Source organism: Populus trichocarpa, chromosome 6 (genome assembly GCF_000002775.5).
Source record: "Populus trichocarpa isolate Nisqually-1 chromosome 6, P.trichocarpa_v4.1, whole genome shotgun sequence".
Taxonomy (NCBI): Eukaryota; Viridiplantae; Streptophyta; class Magnoliopsida; order Malpighiales; family Salicaceae; genus Populus; species Populus trichocarpa.
In genome coordinates, this window is record NC_037290.2 from 20,211,522 (window position 1) to 20,236,652 (window position 25,131).

General features: G+C 33.5%; 1 protein-coding gene across 1 annotated transcript; it reads left to right on the forward strand.

Moving 5' to 3' along the window:
* Nucleotides 1-23,476: 23,476 nt before the first annotated feature.
* Nucleotides 23,477-24,091, forward strand: LOC7455632 (uncharacterized). Its single transcript, XM_002309254.2, has one exon. The coding sequence runs from the start codon at nt 23,477-23,479 to the stop codon at nt 24,089-24,091; it is 615 nt and encodes a 204-aa protein (XP_002309290.2).
* Nucleotides 24,092-25,131: the final 1,040 nt, after the last annotated feature.

Below are 25,131 nucleotides of genomic sequence, written 5' to 3' on the forward strand. Positions count from 1 at the left end.
TTTTTCAGCAGAGTCAAATGGAGTTTCCCTGTGGACTTGTTGTTTAAATTAACATGGTCAGAAGCAGATACATGGAGAGTGATAGTGCCTCGTCTAGCAAGTGTCCTCCTCCTGGCTACCCGGCTGAAGTGGAGGTTAATGAAAAAGGATTCTCTCTTAACTAGGTCAGCTTTTTCTTCTTTCAGTTTTGCGATGACATGGGTAGTTTGTTTGTTACTTTTTCCTTTTTCGGGAGATGGGACGGGAGGTGGATTTTATACCATGCAACTCCTTTAGAAAACATTAGATAGGTTTCAGGGAGTATTCTTTGCGGGTTACTTCTCAAAACATATGTTATTTTTAATTATAAAACAATTGAAAAAAAAAAGATATTTTCTAAACATGCAATTAAGAGCTCATATCATTAAAAAAACAGATAAATAATATATTAAAAACTTGTTTAAACTGTCTCGAATTTCATATAAAAATTAAATTGTACAATGTAAAGGGATATCAGTCTAACATTAGACATTGTTTGAGCAACTAAAAAAAAAAAATGATATGATGAAAAACAAAAGTATGAAAACCTAACTTTTGAGTGAGAAATGAAGTTCCAAAAACTATTAGCAAGTAAAAAGTAACAAATGTTTGTCAACTCCTTGTTACTGCAAGGACCTGGATAACTTAGTTAAGTGTCTACAAAAATATTTTATATATCCATATATGTGTCTATATCCAGTGTATAAAAGTAATGGAAAAAAAATTCATCAACAATAAACAAAAATAAAATTGAGAAAACCAAGCGAAAAATAAAAATCAAGATATTTTACATCGCAACACGGGTAACTTATGTGGTCATATTTAATAAATTTCTTTATCAAAATAAATTTATAATAGAAAAACACTTAAAATTTGTTATAAAAACAAACACACATAAAATTTATTGAACAATAATTATATATATATATATATATATATATATATATATATATATATATATATATATATATAAAACAATGGGTAGTGTGCATGGCCCAAGTGCAGGCCTTTTTTTTAAGTTTAATGGGGTGGACGATGCGTCGTCCGCCCCAAATATTTCAAAAAACAATGATGCATCGCTTGCTTCAACCCAAAATTCAGCAACTGTGGTGGCTGGAAAAACAAGGTTCAATATTCTTTCACCCAAAAATCTCATTTTCAATCTATTTTGACCCAAAACACCTAGAGAACACTCTAGAGACCTTGTTAAATCATTTCATGGCCACTAAAAGGCCAAAAAACAGCCTAAAAACCCGAATTCCACCCGGAACAAAAATTCTTCTCAAGCTCATATATGTTGTTTTAGGTGTTTTCAAGGTAAAACAAACTCCTCCCTCATCATATGGTACCTTTTGATACAAAAATCAACTGTTTTGGTGGTCAAAATCTTCCCCAACAACTACTTTCTCTCTCTAGGCCGGAATTCAACGACTCCCTCTCTCTCTTCCCAACATAAAAGGACTAAGAAAAGAGTAAAATAAAGTTAGGTACCAAAATGTATTGTCTTGAAATTTAAGGGACCGGTTGCTTTATACCAAAAAAATATTGTGGATTAAAATGAATGTTTCAATGAAACTTTCAACCCGCTCCCTATATATGTTACCTTAGATTGGGGCTAATTTGAGCTCCAAAAGACTAAATCATACAAAATAAAAGTTCAAGAATCAAAGTGAAATTTTTTAAAATATATCTATAATGAATTGTGAGAGAGTGTATAGTAATCTAAAATTCCGATTTGATTTAGCTTTATATATAATGAATGAGGGAAAGAAAATTAAAATAAAAGGAGTAATTCATGTAATTAATTAAATTTGGAAGAAATGCAACCTAAAAGAGGATTAGTTATGACAAGATTAGTACACCTAGACCTAAGAATTAGCGTGACTTGCTGTGATCAGTTTCAAACCATTGAGGCATTGTTATAAGGCAACACAGTGACTCAAAAAAACCACAATTTGTTACTTAAAAAAAAAAGAATTAAAGAAAGAAAAGGATAGAGAGAGAGAGAGAGAGAGAGAGAGAGAGAGAGAGAGAGAGAGAGAGAGAGAGACAACAAAGGGAGAGAAGCGTTCGTGCTGTTTTTGGTGTATGCATTAAGTTGATTTCTGACGGTGAGGAATCAGACAAATTTGTGTGCAAGGTCTATTTACCTGCCGAAGCTCGAAAATCAAAGTTCCACTAAACTCTAAAATTTCCTCATTGAAGGAGATGACGAACGAGTAAATTAATTGCTAATTTACTTCAAGTCAATTAAGTCCAAGGAGTATTTAAGCCATGTATAGGAAAAGAGATCTCAGGAGTAACTACACAATCCACCAATATTTAATATGCACTAACATGACTATTATATGAATCTATAACATATATATGCGCTATTTCAATTTTGAATGATATATCTGCCCTATCATAAATTATATATGTAAATATGCTGGGTGGTATGCATGTAATGTTACTATTATTATAACATATATATCATTTTCTTTTTCGTATATATGATGATTTTCGTGATAAATCTTATCAAGCATTATAATAATTATTTTTTAAAAATAAATTATTTTGAGATTTTTTTAGTTATAAATGTAAAATTTGCCAATCAAACAAGATTCCATTAAAAGAAAAAAGTTGAGGAATGATTAAATAAAGTAATTTGGAATTTTGCATGTTTGAGATATCCTTTCAGTTCAATTATGATATTTAATATGTATATATTTTTGACATAATTGTAATTTATCAGATAATTTATCATATCATATGTTACATACTATCTAACTTATCAGATAATTTATCATATCGTATATTACAAGTGGTTTTATATATTCTCATATATTTATATGAACTATAAAAAAATAAAATCACACGTGATCTGGTTAATTAATCGTGATTAAGTCAATTACAAAAAATTAAGATTGTATCAATGGGCAGTATGCATGTATTGTTACTATTATTATAACATATATATCATTTTATTTTTCATATATATGATGACATTGGTGATAAATCTTATCAAGCATTACAATAATTCTTTTAAAAAAAATTATTTTGAGATTTAGTTAGTTATAAATGAAATTGTTTTTGCCTAACAAACAACATTCCATCAAAAGAAAAAGGTTGAGGAATGATTAAATCAAGTAATTTGGAATTTTGTTTGTTTGAGATATCCTTTCAGTTCAATTATGATATTTCATGAGTATATATTTTTGACATAGTTATAATTTATCAGGTAATTTATCGTATCATATATTACATACTATGTAACTTATCAGGTAATTTATCATATCGTATATTGCAAGTGATTTTATATATTTTTATATATGTATATCGAGTACGAAAAATTAAAATCACGTAATCTTGTCAATTAAGATCGCGATTAGGTCAATTAAGAAAAATAAGAAAAATCATGATCAGGTTTAATTTATTCAAGATAGTGTTTGATATTGTAGTAACAATTGCTTTTTAAAATGTTTTTTGTTTGTAAAAACATCAAAATAATTTTTTTAAAATTTATTTTTGACATTATTACATCAAAACTATTAAAAAACACTAAATAAATTAATTTAAAGTAAAAAAATCAAAATTTTTAAGAAACGCTCAAAAAAAGTGCCCCCAAATATTCAAACATCCTAGGCATCTTCTTATTATATAATAATGTTTACATCAAGAAAAATCAAGGTTCAGTATTCCATATAAGAAAAAAGAAGTCTGCAAGTTTTACATTGCTCCTTTTTCAGGAAGGATCTAAACCCAAATATGCGAAAACCTAACCTCACCCTTTTTAACCCTCTTTACAAAAGCCAAATCTCTATATTCATCTACATATATACATGTTACTTTATAAATAACTAGTAGTAGTGCAATGCCTCCAATCTTTTATATAAATAGCACTTCCTTTCATCCTTTGCAACCCGCAATTTAACCAACCTTTCTTTTAACAAACACTCTTTCTCGTCCTTTTTTGAGTCCCTTAGTTCTCTTGCCTTTTGTCTTTCCACCGTCAAGGATGTTTACCAACCTTCTCCAGGGCGAAGCCAACTCTTGTGAGAGCTCCAATGCTCGATCAAATACAAGGGAAAACCTAGCTACACTGCTGAGCTTGCAACAACCGGATGCTTACATTTGCGCACGTTGCTCAAAAGGCTTCCCTTCCTCTCAAGCCCTTGGAGGCCACCAGAATGCTCATAAGAGGGAGCGTAACGAGGAGCGCAGGCAGATGCTAGAGAAGCGAGGCAGGATGATGCTGGAGGAGCGTTCCAGAATGATGATGGAAGAGTACCTCTCAATGAAGGAGATGAACTACACCACTCCAGCTATTCTATCTCCTCATCCTCTCCATGCTGTGACTCCAAATGGTGAAGATATGATGCCTTTTCTGATCCAGATTCCTATGCCAAACCAAGGCAATGGTCTTATATTGAAACCAGAAACATTACTTTCTTTCCATTCTAGAAATGGACAGCCCGGTTTCATGCCCGGTTCTGGGTTGGATCCTTCTCTTGGTGACGAATTAGGTGCATATCATCAGATCTCACATAGGGTTCATCATGAAGATTTTAACAATGGATATGAAATCCCTTATGGGGTTTCCCTTGCAAATGACAACAACCATCATCCAGCTTATCCTACTATCAATAAGAATTTGAATCCACGGGAGCTGGATACGAATTCGATTACAAACTCTGATCAGTCGGTTGCCTGGATGAGGGAGTCATCAAATGCAGTTGTGGCAGATGCAAGTATTGGAGCCTTTCTCAATGAGGAGCTAGACTTAAATTTAAGACTCTAATAATAATATCAAACAAAAATAATAAACATGCAACTAATATGATGTATCTTTTTATATTTTAATCATGTTTTATGTAATGTTTTCTTTTTGTAGTATGTTAATAACTAATTGTCGTGAAGAAAGAAGAAGAAATGAATCTAGTTTCTTTTTTTTAAGAGCACATTTGTGTCAACATTTTTTTATCTTATGTTTCTTGTTTTTGAAAAACAAAATCACCAGAAAACATTTATTATTTATTTATTTCAACAATTCTGAAATTTAAAATGAAATTTTGAAGACAAAAATAATTAGTTTTCTATTTTTTTTTCTATTTTTAGTTGTTCTATTAAAAGATACCACATTATTAACATTAATTTTCACCAATATACCATTACATATCCACCACCACACCACATATATTATTTTCATTGTTATTAATAAAATAACAATTACCATAAATTTGAAATTAATATAATCTTTATTATTAATTTTAGTCTCATATCAATCATTGCCATATCAGAATCACCACCACCATACATATTACTATTATGTAGAATTTCATCACCATTTAATGTTAATATTTTTTATATTTGTAATTAATAATGTATTATTTTATTTATTAAATGAGTCTAAATAATATTTTTCCACCAACACCAAATATTTTAGGCGCAGTCCTAAACCATCTTCCTCCAGATGAGGTCCAATTTGTGGCTGCAACCTTGGCTAGATCTAAGTCGGAAAAAGATCGAGCTCAAGGAATTGAACTTGAGTTTATTGAACAACAAGATATGTCCATACAAATGCCAGGAAATGGTAATCGTCGTGTCAAGCGCAAGGTAAAAAATGGATCTTCTTGTCACCATCATTCTTATAAGAGACGAGACAACGAGGAGTCTCAGAGGCGAGAGCTTACAAAGAATCTGTTAAAGAAGAATGAGACAAGGGAGAATTTCTGGAAAACAACCAATCCTAATGTTAGTGTTTTAGTGGTTGAGCTTATTGATCTTGAACTTAAATTAAGTAGAAGTGAGGATTTAGACTTGGAGTTGAAATTAGGGTTTTGATGACATCCTTTCTTTAGCTATTGTACTCTTTGCCCTTTGGGGCCTTCCAAATCTTAGAGTTCTAGCTTCTTATGGTTTCAATGTTTACTTTTATAAACAATGGTCAATTAACTTGAATTAAATACTTTATTTATATTTATAAAAAGCTACCACTATTGAAAAATTCTTTCAAGAATTGAAGAGGATGAGGACTAGATTGGATGGATGCTTTAGCATAGAATAAGTTTTTATCTTTATGTAAGAATTGAAAGAACATTGTAATAGTTAATGATTAATATATAGCAATATTGGTGTTTTATATATCTTGTTGAACTTTTTAAATTTATTTACATATTAATGTTCCTAAAAATTGCAAAGTCAAGTAGTTAAAAAAATAATATTTATTATAAATAAGTCAGAATAACTCAATAAGTTAAAAACAAAGTTGTACAAAGATTATAATGTTCATTTTTAAATTAAAGGGTGAATATAATTTTTATCTTCTTTTTATTTATAATAATTATTATAAACAAAATTTCACATAACTTACTAATTAAGAAAACAAGTTTACTCATAATGAGTAGTGTGTTTTTAAATAATGGTGGTGCAAGAGGCTTTCATAACTTTTTAACTACCTGTGATCTTCTCAAGCTTCCATTGCAGTCATAGTTATACTTGGTTTAGAGGTTCTTCTATGAGTCGTATTGATAAGTGTTTTGCAATTCTATATGCTATGTTGCCTTTCCCTCAACATAAACTTTTCAGATTGGATAGAAGCTTTTTAGACCATTATCCCATTATTTATGGGAAAAAAATGCAAAGATTGGGGTAGGAAGCCTTTTTGTGTTTTAGATTATTAGTTGATGGATAAATCCTTCTATTCTGATTTGAAATAGACGTGGGCATCTCTTTGTTATGGTATAAATCACTTTTGTCTAATTAAAAAGCTTAATAAGTTAAGAAGAAAATTGCGTGAAATGGAATCTTATCACTTATGGGATCTAGGAGAATACAATTAAAATAGCAGAATCTAAAATTAAAGTAATTGAAAATAAGGTTGAGAGGAATCTAACATATGCTAAATTTGTTAAGTTGATTAAACCCTAAGCATTATGAATCTCTATGAAGGTAAAAGATAACTAACAATTGATGCAAGTTGGGTGATAGAAATACTAGATTCTTTCAACTGTCAACTTCTTTTTCCAATAGAAGAAATTTCATTGATATAATAGTTATTGATGAGAATGTAATTTCTAGCCCTAAAGAGATCAAATTTTAGACTACAAGTTTCTTCTCTAACTTGTTCAGTAGTGGTCTTGTTGATAGGTCATATATAGAAGGTACAAGCTTTAAGTCCTCATGCAATGATTTTTCAGTCTGATTAGATAGAGAGATTATATTAAAGAAGGTCAATAAAGCAATATGAAGTTTTGAAGGGTTTAAGGCTCTAAGGCTTGATGATTTTAATTCTAATATGTGTGTGTGTGTGTGTGTGTGTGTAAAGCTTGCCATTTATTAGAGATGAGATGTTTTAGTTGATTTCATAATTTTTCAACACAGTCAGATGCCAAAAAGAATTAATTATGGATATATTACCTTAATCCTAAGGATTAAAGATGCTAATAAGTTCATAGAGTTTAGGCCTATTATTCTTATGAATGGGGCATACAAGATTAATTATGGATATATTACCTTAATCCTAAGGGTTAAAGGTGCTAATAAGTTCACAGAGTTTAGGCCTATTATTCTTGTGAATGGGGCATACAAGATTATTGCCAAGATCGTGTTCTTGAGACTTAGAAGAGTTATTGATGAAGTGATTAGGGACTCTCAGTTTGCTTTCATCTTAGGGAGGCATATTCTTGATTTTTCTCTTTTAGCTTATAAATTATGGATAGTATGCGAGACAACATGTTCAACCTTTCTTTTTAAAATGGATTTTCATAAGGCTTTTGACTCGGTAACTTGGGATTTTATTTTTTAAGTTATAGGTTTTATAGGTTTCGGATGTGGATGGATTTTCTTTAAATGGGAGTATATTTTAAGGGCTCATATTTATGTATTAACAAATAGCTTCCCATTTAATGAGTTTCACATGAAAAGTAGTATAAGGTAAAAGGATCAGTTGTCATCTTTTTTGTTTAATATTATTGTATAAGAGTTAACAATTCTTTTTGGTCGAGTAATAAAGAGTGAATTTTATTCAAAATTAATCTATCTTCTCAAATAGCAAATTTACTGCAATAAGCTAATGATGCAATGAATTTTTTTCTCGAACTATATGGAAGTTCTTAAGAATGTTAAAATCATTCTTAATTGGTTTTGGCTATACTCAGGTTTGAAAGTTAACTTTCATAAGAGTACTTTGATTGTGTGTCAATGTTGATTTGGAATTAATTAAAGGTGTGGTTGATGCTTTAATATGTAAATCATGTTGTTTACCTTTTAAATACTTGGGTTTTTTTATAAGAAAGAATCCAAGACTATGCTTTACTCAGAAACCATTTCTAGTAAAGATCAAGTCTTGTCTTAGGACTTAGAAAGGGATGATTCTATCAGTAGGTGGAAAACTTTGTTTATCAAAGTCATTATTGTCTAGTCTTTCTCTCTACTATGTGTCCTTATTTAAAATTCCATTTGCTGAAGCGAAGAAAATTGTCTCCATGCAAACACAATTCTTTTAGAGTGAATATATGAATACTCGAAAAATTATATGGTGGCTTGGAAATTCTTAGCTAGGCTAAAAGATAGAAAGGGTTTGGGATTGAGGTTTATTATGGCAAAAAAAAAAAAAAAACAAGGCAATGTTATTCAAATGGTTATGGTGGTACAATAATAATGTTTCAATAGCTTGAAGGACTTTTTTAGATGTAAAATATCAGCCTAATATTGATGGAGTGGTTCCAGGATTTTAAGCTATTTGGAGTGGTATTTGTGATACTATCAATGGTGTAGATGATTGATCTATTGGCTTGAAAAACGCAATTTCAATGGTTGATGGAAATGAGGATTAAACTCCTTTTTAGACTTTGAAATGGTTAGGGGATTCTTCTCTTAAAATCAATTATCATAGTTTTTATATATGTTAAGTGTGAAAATTTGAATGCTATAGTTTCAGGTATAGGAACAAGGATGGCATTAATTGAGAATGGACCTTATCATAGTGGATTAGACTTTGGGCATTGGAAAAGGTAAAAGTAAGGGAATTATTACAACTACTATTTGAGATTTCTTTATGTCAAAATATTGTGAATACGAAGATTTGAAGGCCAGATCGAAAAGGTATTTTTTTGATGAAAAGTTGCTCATCTTTTTAAGAGACAATTGTTCTACCAAGAGATAAACCATTTTAGTCAGATATATGGTTCTTTTTTCCCCTTTAAAGTTAGAGTTTAATTTATGGCTTACAATCTTTAATAAGCTACTTACAAAAGATTTTCTTCAAAGAAGATGTTTGCTACAAGAAAATGATTTAAGTTGCTTTATTTTTTTTTTTGTAAACAAGGGATTGAAACTACAAAATAGGTTTTACTTTATTGTGAGTTGGTATGTAAATTATGGTCACGGGTGGTGGCATGGTTAGGATAACAATTAATCCAAAGGCTTTATATGTTTTTTTTTTCTTACAGGGGCGTGGAATGGTCTTATAATCTATATAAAGACAAGTGTGGTTGTTATTTTTCTTTGGTATAGTTTGGTCTATATGGAATGCACATAATAATTTGATCTTTAATAAGGTGTTACTAGATTGAGATAATAGTTATTACTCTATTTTCCATAGAATTGTAACATGGACAAAATGCAGTGATGAGAGTTTCTGTTATACTATGATAGATTTGCTACGTCCATAAAATGGTATTCTTTTGTGGACTAATAAGGCAAGAATACCTCTTCTAATGAGTTTATTAAAGTGCAATGTAGAGGCCTCTACAAAAACACCAAAGCCCTCAGGAATTGGTGGTGTATTAAGAGATCATGTTCTACAAGTATTAAGAAATCAAATGAAGTTGAGGTTTTGATAATTAGAAAAGTTCAGCATTGATTATTTTTATACTTCCTTTAAAGATTAGATTGTAGAGATTAATTCTTACAGTGTCATTACTTGGATTAAGGGCAACAATATTATATGAGCATGACACTTATAAGGTGAACTTAATAACATTTAAATACATGTAGTATATACGAAACAAATGTCTAACAAAAGTAGTGACAGATAAAATATTGATTGATGCATGGTCAGGAAGGAAGCCTTTTAGCAAAGCATCTGAAAGTTTTTGGCAATAAATGTTACACTCAAATTCTAAAGTAAACCTCCCTCTCAGCTGCCATAGATCCAGATCCACCTCCACCAGCAGCGGATCCAGCATCTCCAACTGGCTCCCAACACAATTGGCTGAAGCAAGACAGAAAAAGCTAGCAATAAACTTAAGGAAAGGAGGAAAGATTTTATAGGACCCTACACTAAGATCCAGCGGCAAGGAGCTCCAGCAACGCAGCAGCAGCAGCAGATCCAGATCCACCTCAACCAGCAACGGATCCAGCATCTCCAACTGGTCAGGCAGTGGCAGGGATGGCTCCAGCGGCTCCAGCAGTGGCGGCTCCAGCACTGGCGGTGGATCCAGCAGCGGCTCCTTTGGATCCAGAAGCGTGACCACTTGTCTCAGCAGCAATGAGGAGCATCTCGTGCTGCAGCTCCACCACCAGCAACTGCCTTGGTTTTGGTTTGGAATCTAACTTGCTTTAGCTTGAAGATCTTCGTCAGTTTTTGCTCTTGATTTTGGTTTGTGGTAATTAGATTCACATTTTGAAAAGAGCCGCCGCTTACTAACACAAGAAGCCTCCCCTTCTCAACACCTCTCCCCCTTCTCATCAGTCAAAGTTTTCCCCTCCCTCAACCGATAGATCTCACTCTCCCTTCCCTGACCAAAACTAGAGAAATAAAACCAGCCGCTCCCCACAAGATCTTCCCCCTCTCTTCCTCTGTTTCTTCTAAACAAACCTCAGCCCATCACTTCCCGCTAACTCAGTCGACCCACCACCACTTCCTCTGTATTCACAAGAATGATGGGAATACAGCTCTGCTAGCTACTGCTGGGAAACTTAGTTCCCTGTTTTGGTAATGTTGATTTCCACAAATAGAGAAGTAAAGGTGTTACCTGCAAACATGCTCCCATCCAAAGAGCCTTCGATCACCACTGTAAACCAGTCTCTTACAACTCTACAGACTCTTAACACTTTAGCCTCTCAAATACCGGTCAACAAAACTTCCAAGTTCACAGATCCTTACCCTCCCCCTCCCCCTCCCCCACCTAAACACCCACAACAACCTTCCATCCCCCCTGTTACACTAAGCCTCCCGACACCTGTGCACCAAACCAGAAACGTCCAGAACAACAATCCTCCTTCTAACACAACCTTCCCAGTCTTTGCCCCTTCTAAGTTCTTTTTTGAACGTTTCCCATCATGGTTAGATTATCATGACCTCAAAAAGAGGCTTTCAAAGATTAGTCATGTTACCAATCTTTTTGTCTCCAGGAAAAAAACATCACAAGGGAGACGGTTTGGCTTTGTTTCATTCCTCTCAACTTTACAAGAATCTGAAATTTGTGACAGCTTGAACCTTATCTGGTTCGATTCATACAAAATTCGTGCAAACCCAGTCAGATTTCAAAAAGATCCAGAAAGGAAAAAACCAGACCTTGTTATAAAACCACAACCACAACCAAAAGCCATGCCTAAACTCACCTTCAGGGACTCCCGGACATTTGTTGAAGCTCTCTCTGACACAAAGCACCCAAAGAAGACGGTGTACTATGAGTCTATCCCTGATGACAAGGAATGGCTTCTGAGAAGTTTAGTGGGATCCATAAACACAAACGTGGACTATGCTCACCTTGAGCATATAGTTCTAAAAAATATTAGGCAGACAGTGGGCTTCCGTTTTCTAGGAGCAAGCCAAGCAGTCATTACCTTTTCAAATCGAGAATCTATGGAGAAAGAGCTGGTTAATGGATCCTCTGTTTTGAAAACATCATTCTCTCATCTGAAACCATGGAAAAAGGGAGCTAAAGCTACAGATAGATTTGTATGGGTGTCTATACTGGGATTACCTTTGATAGGATGGAACCGCAGATGTATTGAATCCATTATTGAGAAAGCAGGGAAGATGGTTGGATACGACATCACCAGCGTGAGCCAAGGATCGCTCACGGGAGTAAAAGTGTTGCTGAGCACAACTTCCTTTGAAACTCTAAATGAGCATGTTTTATTGGTTTTAGATGGTGACGAATTTGATATCTCAATCATGGAAATGAAACCGGATTTTTGTCCCCTACTGTCTACAATTAAACATTCAATGGATATTACTGCAACATTAGATGAAGAGTCATGCAGCGACTTTGCCACTTCAGATGAGGTCACGGCAGCGGGCTTAAAGACTACTGACCCTGGCGGTGACCTTTGTGCAACGAACGCTACTATAACAGAGCAACAAAAGACGGATGTGGATAGTGATTTCTCTCTCATCTTCTGTCAGGGGCACACTGGGCCAACAAACAACTGGGATCAAACTGACACAATTTCAAAAAACGCATGCCTTTTCCCTGAAACAGATGAAACACATAACCTCCAGACGACAGATCAGCAAATACACAATGATACATATCAGCCACCCCCTACAATGTCACACGATAACAGATTAAAGGAAAACATGCAAGAGGCAACCGACAGTGACAGCAGCACAGATGTCTCAGTACAAGCAGTTACAGGAGTGGGCACTGGAAAAAAAGGCATCACATGCCAGGTGAAAGGAACAAGGCTATGTAACACTTCTTCATCCCAGGATTTAAGGTCCTCCTCCAAAACAGCAAGAACCTTGAATTTAGATCAGAATCAATTGCGGAACTCCTACTCGGATTTCATACGTGATCTGGCGGAACCTCAAGAAGTGGTGGATATGGAACGAAAGGAAAGAAAAAGGAAGAAGCTTAGACCAATCAGAAGAATTGGCCCTAAATATACATGCATAAAAAGGAAGAAAGTGAAGAAAAACAGACATGCTTTGGCTAACAGAGGCTTAACAGATGTTGCTCCTGACTCCTACAGAAACAAATATCTAAAAGATAATAGCTCATCCCCTGCTATTAAGTCATCTTCTGATAAACATACAGATATTACCCCAAATCATGCCTCCATGGATACAGAGACCAGTGATGCACATACTATTCTACCAAGCCCTTTGAACTCTCAGTGCAGCCAACAGGCCTCCTCAGAATCGATCAAAGAAAACAACAGGAATGCTAGAAGCAAAACAAGGAAACTGAAAGTGTTGCAAGCTAGCGGTAGTGTAGCCAACACTACCGAGAAAGGTGTCTCCTTTGATTCCCTCAATTCAGGAATTAAGCAAGGAAATGTTCGGTTTGAAGTAGCCTACAAGGATAATCAGGCTGATGGTTTTGATAGAGACAAGGAGACTCGTGAAATGTTACATGATGCAGCGGCTCTGGGATTGGGAATCTACCAAGATCTTATAGGGTATGAAGAGGGAGTTCGGGGGAACATTGACAGAGAAGTAGACGAGTGGACATCAGTCAATCAACTGTAAGTTCCTCACCCTACTAAGTTTGATCAGGCTTGGTCTTGCTATATCTATGAATATCTTTGCTTGGAACAGTTGTGGGTTGGGTATGTTGAACAAACGATATTCCATCCGTAATAGGTTGCTCAACAGTAATGTTGGCATCTGCTTTCTATTAGAAACAAAAAAAGATAACTGTTGCGATTCCTTCATTAGAAATCTGTGGAATGTTGTAACTGTTAAATGAGCTTTTCTAGAGTCTGTTGGCAAATCAGGAGGGATCATAGTGATGTGGGATAACTCTATCTTTGAGGTTAATTCCATAGAATTTGGGGGCCAATGGATCAGCCTAAGCGGCAAACATGTTAATTCTTCCTTTAACTGCATGGTAGTTGGTGTATATGCTGCATCTTCTGTGCAAGACCGTGCTAAGCTGTGGGAAGACATCACCACTCTGAAGTTTGCCTTTGATTTACCAATGGTTGTGATAGGTGATTTCAATGAAACTCTTCATGCTCATGAGAGAAGTAGCGGCTATATTAATCATTCAGGGTCAGCTGCTCTCCGTAAATTCCTATCCGATTGTGCTCTGATTGAATTCAAACTGCAGGGCAGCCGTTTCACTTGGTTTAGGGGGGGTTCCATGAGCTGTATCGATAGGGCCTTTGCATCTCCAGAGTTTCACCTTCAATTTCCATTCTTATCACTCAACCGCTACCCTAGGGGGATGTCTGATCACTGTCAATTGCTTCTTCAGACACCAAAGGTTGATTGGGGATGGAAGCCTTTCCATTTCCTTAACTGTTGGTTGTCTCACCCTTCATTCTTAGCTGATTTTCAGATCCTCTGGTCTGATAGCTGCAAGGAATTTCCAGGGGACTATAGATTGGTAAAGAAACTAGGAACTTTGGGGAAAAAACTGAGACAATGGAACAAATCCACTTTCGGTAATCAAAATACAAAACTTGAAGACATTCAGAACTCCATCACAACCATCGAAGATTTAAGCGAGGTTCGCCTCTTGTCTGAGACTGAAAAATCAAAGCTTAAGAATCTGAACTCTGAGCTTTGGGAGGTCAGCAGGAAGATTGAGGATATTTGGAGACAGAAATCCCGCCAAAATTGGTGCAAAATGGGGGATAAAAACACCCGTTTCTTCCACCTTTCGGCAAGTTTGAGGAATGGCCGCAACCAAATCAGCACGATTGAACTGAATGATAGATTTTTAGTCTCTCCAAATGACATCAAAGAGGGTGCTGTCAACTTCTTCTCATCTCTGTTTGCCAAGCCACAATGCAAAAGAATGGAAATGGGGGGCTCGGGATTCTCTAAAATCTCAGAAGCAAGATCAGTTTGGTTAGAAAGATTACCTTCATTGGAGGAAGTGAAGCAAGCTGTATGGGATTGTGATGGTTCAAAAGCCCCCGGTCCTGATGGGTTCACCTTCTCCTTCTATAAAAAGACATGGAATCTTATCAGCTCCGACATCTTTGTGATGGTCAAAGAATTTTTCAGAACAGGTAAATTACCAAAGGGGATTGGCTCATCCTTTGTAACGTTGATTCCGAAGACTAAGGGGTCGTGCAGATTCTCCCAATTTCGGCCGATTAGTTTGATTCATGGGTTGTATAAAATAGTGGCAAAACTATTGTCCACTAGGCTCAGAAGTGTCTTGCCAGATGTGATAAGTGTAAACCAGTCTGCTTTCATTGCGGGGCGTCAGATTCTAGATGGGTTCATGATAGCAAACGAGGTTGTCCATACTATTCGCAGCAAGAAGGACCACGAGTTTTTGCTAAAGGTAAATTTTCATAAAGCGTTCGACTCGATATTGTGGGAGCATATCGATTCTACCATGGACTATATGGGTTTCGGCTCTCACTGGAGGAATCTAATTTCTGAATGTTTGTCCACATCTAAATTGGCCATCCTCATAAACGGCTCTCCTAGCAGAGAATTCAGTGTGGAGAGGGGTCTCAGGCAAGGGGACCCCCTCTCTCCTTTCCTATTTGACATAGCAGTTTAGGGGCTATCAGTTTTATTCAACAGGGCATCTGATTCGGGTTACTTCAAAGGCTTGCAGACTTTTCCAGGGCATCACATAACCCATTTGCAATATGCAGATGACACTTTGATTTTCCTGCCAAATGATTATTCCTCTCTTCTGCATGCCAAGAGGATCCTTCGCTGGTTTGAGATCATTTCCGGGCTGAAAGTTAATTTCTATAAGAGCTCACTTATAGGAATTAATTTGGACAACGAATACACTTCAGGTCTGGCTAACGCAATTTTCTGTCGCAGTGACACTTTCCCAGTCACATACCTTGGGCTGCCTCTTGGTGCTAACCCAACTAGGCTCTCCACTTGGAAACTTGTATTGTCAATAATCAGAGCAAAGTTAAGCAAATGGAAAGGGAAGTTTCTGAGCATGGCTGGGAGAATATGTCTTATTAAATCTGTCTTAAACTCTCTACCTCTATACTACATGTCTGTTTTTACTATGCCAAAGGGAATTACAAAGGCTATATCCTCCATCAATCGTCGTTTTCTCTAGAAGGGCACCTCAAATTCACATGGTATTTGTAAGGTTGCTTGGAACAAGGTAATTAAGAGTAAGTCGCTTGGAGGTCTTGGGTTGGGTTCTATTCATAACAAAAATTTAGCTCTGATGTTTAAATGGCTCTGGAACCTTGATAAAAGAGTGGTAGGAGGTTGGCAAGATCTTATCCTACGAAAGCACCGGCCATATTTCGTAAATGGCCTTCCTGTGTTTGCAGGCTCTTTATCTCCAACTTTGCGTGGCTTAGTATCTGCAATTTCCTTAAATAACAGCATATCCGCTCCCCTCCAATCCAATGTCAGGTTCAAGGTGGGCGATGAGAGAAACATCAGGTTCTGGTCTGATTCCTGGCTAGGCCATGCAGCCCCTCTTCAGTTCATGTTTCCTAGGCTTTACAACCTCTCCCTGCAGCAATCTTTAAGCATTGCAGAAGTCCATAACCAAAGTGATAACTCAATCAATCTTTCTTGGAGAAGACCACTTCGATCCCGCGAGCTCTGTATGCGGGAAAGCTTGATAGCAGAAGTGGAACGTGGTCTAGTCTTCTCTGATGGTGAAGACAGAAAGATTTGGAAATCCCACAGCTCCAACGTCTACACAGTCTCCTCAGGATGCCATCTTCTAGATGGTTTAATTGTTTCATCAAACCTTCACTCCCCTGCTCTACTTTGGAAAGGGTTTGCTCCTCCGAAAATAGATGTGTTCATATGGCTTCTCCTAAACGGCAGTGTTTGCACAAAAGATTTCTTAGCTAAGAGAAGAATCATCAATTATGAGGATGCTCTTTGCCCTTTCTGCTGCAAGGAGATTGAGGCTATACATTATCTCTTCCATCTCTAGTCCTACATCTTGGTCTCTCTGGGGTTGACTCTTCAGATGGTTTGGGTGTGTAGGCTGTCTGCCAAAAGACCCAAATCATAACCTTCAGGAATGGTCCGGCCTGTTAAAAGGAAATTTTCAACGTCAAGCAATTACCCTTCTCTGTAAAGGATTATACTGGTCAATTTGGATAGCGCGCAACAATATGATCTTCGACTCCAAAACTCCAGACTGGGATGTGATTTTTGACCTCACCTTTCATCGGTTGGCCTTTTGGTTGAAGTCCTCTGTTAAATATTTCAGTTACACAGGTTTCGATCTTTATAGAAATCCTGAATATATCATGAACTGGACTAACTAGTCGGGGTTGTAAATTCCTCGCTCTCTTTATGATTTAATTCCCCCCTGTAATCTTTCTTATTTCAGCCCTCATCTTTTTAATGGGGTCGCCTATTTATAATATACTCGATTACTATCAAAAAAAAAATACATGTAGTATATTTTTTTCTGTGAATTTCACACGTGTTTATAAAAAAAGATTATGTAGCGGATCATTTGACCAAGCAAAGAGTTTATAGAAAAGTTGATTTAGTTGTATGGTTATAGTTTTTATTACGTTATTGCATGTTTAATCATGCTTTGGTTTTTGTGAGTTAACGAGGAAGTTTCTTAGTTCCCATGGTTCATGTTTTGATGATAAAGAATTTAATACTCTATTTTTATTCTTTCTATTTCTATTAAGTAATGTTTTTAATAGCTATAAAGCTCATAATAAATTTCTTGTATTAAAAAAAAAAAAAACATAGATGAAGCTAGTTGCACAATATACATTAAGCGAAAAATTTCTAGATTGTTAAAAGTATTTGGCCAACAACGTTAGTGAGATGCAATATTGAGAAAAATAATTGAGATTTTGGTTATGTATTCCGACTTTAAAATTGAGAATTTTATCTATGCTAATAAGAAGAAAATTTTTGCTAACTTGATGAATAACTTTTGGCTGGAATTTTTTTTAATTTTACATTTTTTGTGCATAATTTTTTGTGTTTTTGTGAGAATAATTTTAGAGAGTTTTTCTCTAATTTAAAATTCAAAATTTTTTGAAATGGATTTTAAGTTTATGTTTGTTAGATTCAATATAGCTTTTGGAAGAGAGAAAGTGTTCTTGTGTGTTGTGTTTTTTTTTTCCTTTGATTTTTCTTACTATTTTTTTTATTTCTAAAAACCGATTTCTAATTTTTATTTTTCTTGGTAAAATATATATTTTAACGCATGTAGTTAATAATTAGACGTAGTTGAATGGATAAACTCATCAACATCCTGTAGCTAACTAGCTATATCCTCTTTGGCTTGCTGCTGTACTTTTTTGTGATTTCCCTTTAATTTCTTTTATAATTTCACTTCCCTATTAATAAAAGTATGATCCTACACACACACACATGAAAGAAACTTGTTATGATATAGCAAAAAACGAATTGAAATTAATACAGTAAAAGTTTGTGTGCTTATTGTGCTTATTAATTTTATATATATATATATAATAATAGAGTGTATTAATAAAAAAAAGAAATTATTTAGAAGATAATCACTAAAATATTGAAAGATCATTTACAAGAAAATAAAATAAATGCATTATAAAAGAGATAAAAGAAAATAAAAGGAAACAAAAATCTTGACTCTTTCTCACACATAATTACACATAATTAATTATTGATTGATTTTTTAAAATTAATCAAAAAAAGTTAGGAGGAGTGAAACTCAATAACATGATATTAGCATAAAAATTAGGAAAATGATATATATATATATATTATTGTAATTCTTTTTTCATTATAATTTTCTCGATATATAACGATAAACAAAATTATGAAGGTGTTTCTATTTATATTTATATTTGTTAAATTTTTTTGTAGTTACTGCACTAAAATAAAATCCAATTAGTACAATTGAATGTATTAAATTCTAAGTGAATTACTTTTTATTCTGGAATGAGTTGGTCCAGTACGATGGCTAGTCTTGTTCTTCAACGTCCACGAAACCAGACATTTTTAAGTTCCTATGACTAACCCTTTCTGATTACGTCACATTTGGAATCAGTTTTCTACAGCATGGCAACGGGCAACCTCTACGTAATGGATTTGCTTTCCGACGTTACTTTTGCTCAAAAATCAATCAATGCTTCCTTATCCCATCAAGTTACTCTCTCTTGTGTTTTCTTCTCCTTTCATGGAGAACCAGGTGGCCGGACTTGGAGGCAATGCATCGAAAACAACCATTTACGTGGCGGATATGGGATGAAGAGGTCTGTTATTTTTCAAAAATACCCTTCAAATAAAAAACACACAACTATGTAAGGAAACTTTCAATATTACAAATATATTTTTTTTAAAAAAAAGCCTAGAGCACCAATCTCTTAATAACAATTCCCTAATTAAATAAATATAATTAATTCTGAGAAATATTAATAACTAAATAAATATTACAATAACAATGAATAACCCATCAATTAAGTTATTTAAACTAATATATACAGAGAAATGTTTATTCAAGTCATGAATAAATTATTCCATGAATGCATGTATCTATGGATACACATTGATTTATATTATAACTATACACTAGATCATTAGCCTGCCCAACATTATGGATCGGATTGTGTTGCCAACATATCTTTTAGTAAAAATAATAATAAATGTGTGGGGTTAATTCAATATAAGCAGAGTAACTTGACAGGTTCAAAAATAATTTAAATAATCATTAAAAATATAGTTTGACTATAAAACATTTAAGATAATACTTTTTTAAATATTGAGACAATATATTGGATTGATCCGGTCAACCAGAATTAACATGTCAAATTCATGATCTGGGTTTACAAGACTGTGATAGCCCTATAAAAAGCAATTATAACAAATTATGAAACTCAATTCTCAATCAATATAATAATAAATGATAAAATTTATAATAAAATCAATTTAAAAAAACATAAAAAATAAACAAAATCTATTCAAGTTAACCCACCAAATTTATGACCAAATAATAAGATCGGGATAAACTTATAAAAAATTCAAAATAAATTGTATAGCTTGAATTTCGATCAATTCAATTAACAACTTATTTTTAAAGATGATGAAGTGTTTGAGTTTTAATCAAATGTAGTAATATAAAATCAAATCAAGAATTCACACCTAATTAATATGATATCTAACAGTTGGGATATTTTTGGTATTTTTTGAGTTTTTTTTTAAAATCAATATCCTGCTATGGTGAAGAAAAAGAAATAACTGGATGAATAGTAAATTGTACAGTAATTTCATCTCTTAACAATTGTGATTGTCATTCTCCTCGCCTCCTTTTTTTAGGACTTTGCAATGGCGCTTTTATATGACAGAAAGGGACACGACAGGAACCAAAGGGCGTCTGAAGTACTGTTATTAAACCTGGCCCGGTCTGGTGGGTCGATCTGGTGGCTGGACCGGTCTGAGTTTAATAAAAGACTAGTTGTGGCAATAGCCCGGCCAAACCCAGACGACCCGGGACCCGGGCGAACCGGGATGAGACCCGGTTTTTTTTTTTTTTTTTAAATGTGGGATTTGAAATTCATTAGTATATATACTCTATGTTCCCAAGAAAAAAGTCATGTTTAAAAAACCTTTTGGTTTAAATACTTCAACTTAAAAGATAACATAGTATCTTTTCAATGTGAGATTTGCAGCCCTTTCATATAAATACTCTGTTCCCATGAAAAAAACCATGTTTTTTCAATATGGGATTTGAAACTCATTAGTATATATACTCTATGTTCCCAAGAAAAAAATCATGTTTTTTCAATGTGGAATAAAAAACTTTTTGGTTTAAATACTTAAACTTAAAAGGATAACATATTATCTTTTCAATGTGGGATTTGAAACCCTTTCATATATATACTCTATGTTCCCATGAAAAAAGTTATGTTTTTTCAATGTGGGATTTGAAACCTATTAGTATATATACTCTATGTTTCAAAGGAAAAAGTTATGTTTTTCAATGTGGGATAAAAAACTTTTTTAGTTTAAATACTTTAACTTAAAAGCTTAATATAATATCTTTTTAATGTGGGATAAAAAACTTTTTAAAATATTCTTTTAAACTTCATAATATGTATAATCTATATTTACATGGATTTTTTCATATGAAATATTAAAACTTCAATTTTTTTAATCTTTCCGAGTTAATCCAGATTGACCCGAGTTGACCCGGGTTGACCCATGAAACCCGGGAACCCGGCCCCTTGGCCGGGTCAACCCCCAGGCCGGGTTTCAGACTCTAAAGAAAAACTTTTCACCTGCTCCGTTGAAAAACTTCTACATTATTATACGAACATGGATAAAAACTAAAAAAAACTCGAATGAGTATAGATCAACCCATTTGAACTAGCAAAAATTAATTTTAATTATTAAAACATTAATTTTAAATTTTAAAAATATTTTTTTTATTAGTATCAACATGGTAGATTCAGTTTTAACATGAAACACCTAGAAACTCATTTTTTTACCTCAATCAACATGATTTGATTTTTTGTTAATTCAAAGAACTTGGTTTTGATGGGAAAAAAAAACTATTGACATGAGAAAAATATATTTTTGAATTTTAAACTTTTTTTTTTTTGGATTTTCTTCTTCTTCTTTTTTTGAAGAAAAATGGAAAAAAATAAAATTTGAAAAAAGTTTGGTGGATCCAAAATTGGGTTATTATAGCTACCCCTCTTTACAACGCAAAGTTTTGAAAAAGATTTTGCATAGTAAGCATGTAAAAAAAGAAAATGATAGAGATTTCTTGAAAGAGATTACCAAAGAATCCATATTCTTGAAAATGAGGTAGTATCGTTTCACAGATTTACCTGAATTAAAACAAGATCATATCATCTCAGCGATTTGCCTCAATCAGAAAATGAGAAAAGAATCATATCATCTCATCGATTCTTTTTCATTGGAAAGATTAGGATTCACAAAGGGATTTCTTTGTCAAAAAGTGAGGTAAAATCGATTTATAGATCTACCTAGATCGAGGCAAGATCGTATCATCTAAGCGATTTGCCTCACTTAGGAAATAACAAAAGAATCGTATCATCTTAACTATTATTTTCAAAGTTTCTTCAAGGAGTTTCTTGCCTCCTAGGACATTCTTGGTTAACGCAGCTATTCAAGCCGGGTTTCTTGAGATCTTATGGCAATAACAGATTCATTGTCCCGATCCAAGTGACTTTAGAATAATTCAAACATTTTTCAGGTTGACCTAATTCTCATGGGCAACTTGTCCAAGTAAAAAATACAAAGATTTTTCAGAAAGGTTTAACTCTACCTACTCAACTGTAAAAAATACAAAGATTTTTCAACATGGTCTCATTCTCATGGGTGACCTACCTGTTATGAGAAATACAAAAATTTTTCAATATGATCTCATTCTCATAGGTGACCTACTCACTGTTAAAAAAAAAAAAAATTAATATGGTCTCATTCTCATGGGTAACCTATCCATTTGTGAAAAATATGAAAAAATTTCACCATGTTTGTCGTTGCGTGCACGACAAGCATTCTTTTTAATTAAACCCTCCAGTTGAAAAAATAGTTTATTTAATCTCACGATTCAATCTATTTTATTTTTTATTTTGATTTTCAACCTCATTCTTTTAATTACCATTTGTTTATTTTAAATTTTTTGTGTAGTTAATTTTTTTCACCATTATATTCTTCCGTGTTTGTTGACCCGGTCCAGTTTTTTTATCTAATTTTGTGCTCCCTTTAATTTTTTTTTCAAGGTATCATAATATTTTTTAAAAATATTTTCCGATTAATATCATTGTCTAAATTTTCTTTTACCTTCTAATTAAAATAAAATCAACTTATTTATCTAGTCAGTATTATAACTCGAATAATTAATTTCTTTTATTTATTTATAACCTGTTTGCATTATCTAAACATTGTTTTCTATAAAAAAAATACCAACTATTTATATTAGCTAAATATTGTTTTTTTTAAAAAATATAGACCCGCAGTGTAGCGTGAGAAGATGCTTATTTCTTATTCTGTAGATTCTTTAGAGAGAAAAGGAAACAAAAATCTAGAGAGATATCAATGTAATACATGCGTTTTAATTGGCAAGCATGCTTTTTCACTGCAACATCATTTGAACAAATCAGAGGGTTGGGGAAAAAAAAAAGGTGAGAATTTGGAGAGAATTTCTTTTGGTGAGAAAATTGATTGAGACCTCTGGATCTAATATGTTAATATTGTCAGGGCCACCTATAATCATTCCATGTAAAAAAACTCAAGTAATAGTAATTTCCAAATTTTACTTAAAAAATTTAAAAGGGAGTCCAAAGATACCAAAAAATACTAGATTCTGTTAATCTTTCTAAGGGATCATAAGCGTAAAAAACATAAATTATTTTCTATTATTAACCTTTGTTTCCTTATAAAAAGCATTATATTAAAAGATTAGATCATGTAGTGGGGTTGCCTCTGTGTTTATACAGTAAATCTGTCACAACTTACAAAATCTAATTCAGTTCAACACAGTTTTTAACCTATTTTGAAGTACGAAACTCCTTTATATACTTGTCACCAAGTCATTTTCTTATACATGAAGAATATCTCTCAACTGTTAGTCTCTTCTCTTCATTATTTCCCCCATTCTAAATCCATCCATCTTCTTCATTCTTAATGGTGGAAAAAGATGATGATACAAGTTCTGATGAAAGAAGTACTGTCACTTCCAAGCTTAGAAGTAGATACATATGTTCACTTTGTGACAGAGAATTCAAGAGCGGGCATGCATTAGGTGGCCATTATAATGCCCACAGTAAAAAAAGAAAAAGAAAATACGTGCCCGGAACTGTAGGAAGGGTTATAAGAGTCCATGTTCCTTCCATTGATGTTGAGCCACCAGTTGCACCACGACATGGATCCGAGTTCACTCATGGTGCTCCGACCCCAGGGGTGCCGTCTGGTGTCGATTATGAAACTGGAGACGAATCCTCGTCTACACGACCACAAGGGGGCCTTAAGAAAAATATAAAGTTAAATATTGAATCTCATCGTTCTCATCCTTACGAGAGGGCTGTGAATAATGAGGCTCCTCGAGGTGGGAGACTACTAAATTTAACGACACTGATTCATGGTGTCAAGATTAATAGCGGGGTAGACATGGATCTTGCGAGAACCATAACTAATCCTATTGTTGACGTTTCTAGGAAAGAAAATGGTGATACCAAGTTCACCTCTGGTAAAAATGGCGATGAAGACTTGGAGTTGAGACTAGGGCTTGGACCAGCTTGAAGCTTTTTAGAAAAGGTTCTCTAATCTCTATATGTGTAGGCATTTCTTTAAATTCTTACTTGTCGTAGGTGTAACCTTGATTCAAGTTTGGTAAAATCATTTCTTTACCTTAAACAGAAAGAATTGACTACCAAACACAACCGTGATAAGTGAGAATTTCAACAAAGTAAAGTCCTAGGAGAGATATGGGGTAATAAAGGTCCAATTATTTAGGGTTTATTTTTCTTTGTTCATCATTGCAATAGAAACAATGAATTTATCTAGAACATATATGTTCTAGTTATCCTTTTATTTTAAGATTGAATATGGTGTTTTTGTTAGTTAAATTATCTTAAATTGCTTTAGTTTCTTAATCAGTCAAGTAATAAATGATTAAAAATTACTCTTATAATAATAGTTTCATGTCGCTAAGAGCCTAAAATTGATCAATTCTAAGTCATATGTGTACTATTTCTTACTAACATGATTATTTTTTTGTGTGAATTTATTTATTACTTGTCTTCTAGAAATTTGTATTAACAAACATTATATGGAATTGCTAGTCAAAAAGCTATATAAATTTGTAGAACATTGTAAGGAATATTTCATTAATATATTGAAGTTCTTAGTTAGATGAACCTTCAAGTTCCTAAAAGATAACAAATTAATTTAGAGATGATTTTACGATAACATTTAAGATGTTCATAAAGTGTGCATATTAAAAGTTTTAAAAAAAACTATCATTTTGTAATTTAAGAGCAAAAAAGAAAATCATTAAATAAATTGAAAGATAATAGCAAAGCGTACGTTAAAGTCCAAAAATATTAGCAAAACCCAAATGACATAGGTTTTTATTGTAACAATTTATAGAGAAAATTAAAATCATTAATTAATAAACTCGATCGTCATCTACAGGTAAAATTAAATAGTTTTTTTTTTTATAACACATTAATCATGTCGGTCTTTTTACAATATTATTTGGTAATAGGGAAATGACTAAAATTAACTTTAAGAGCAAAAAAAATATAAATGGCAAAGAGGCTTTACAAACATTTTTGTTT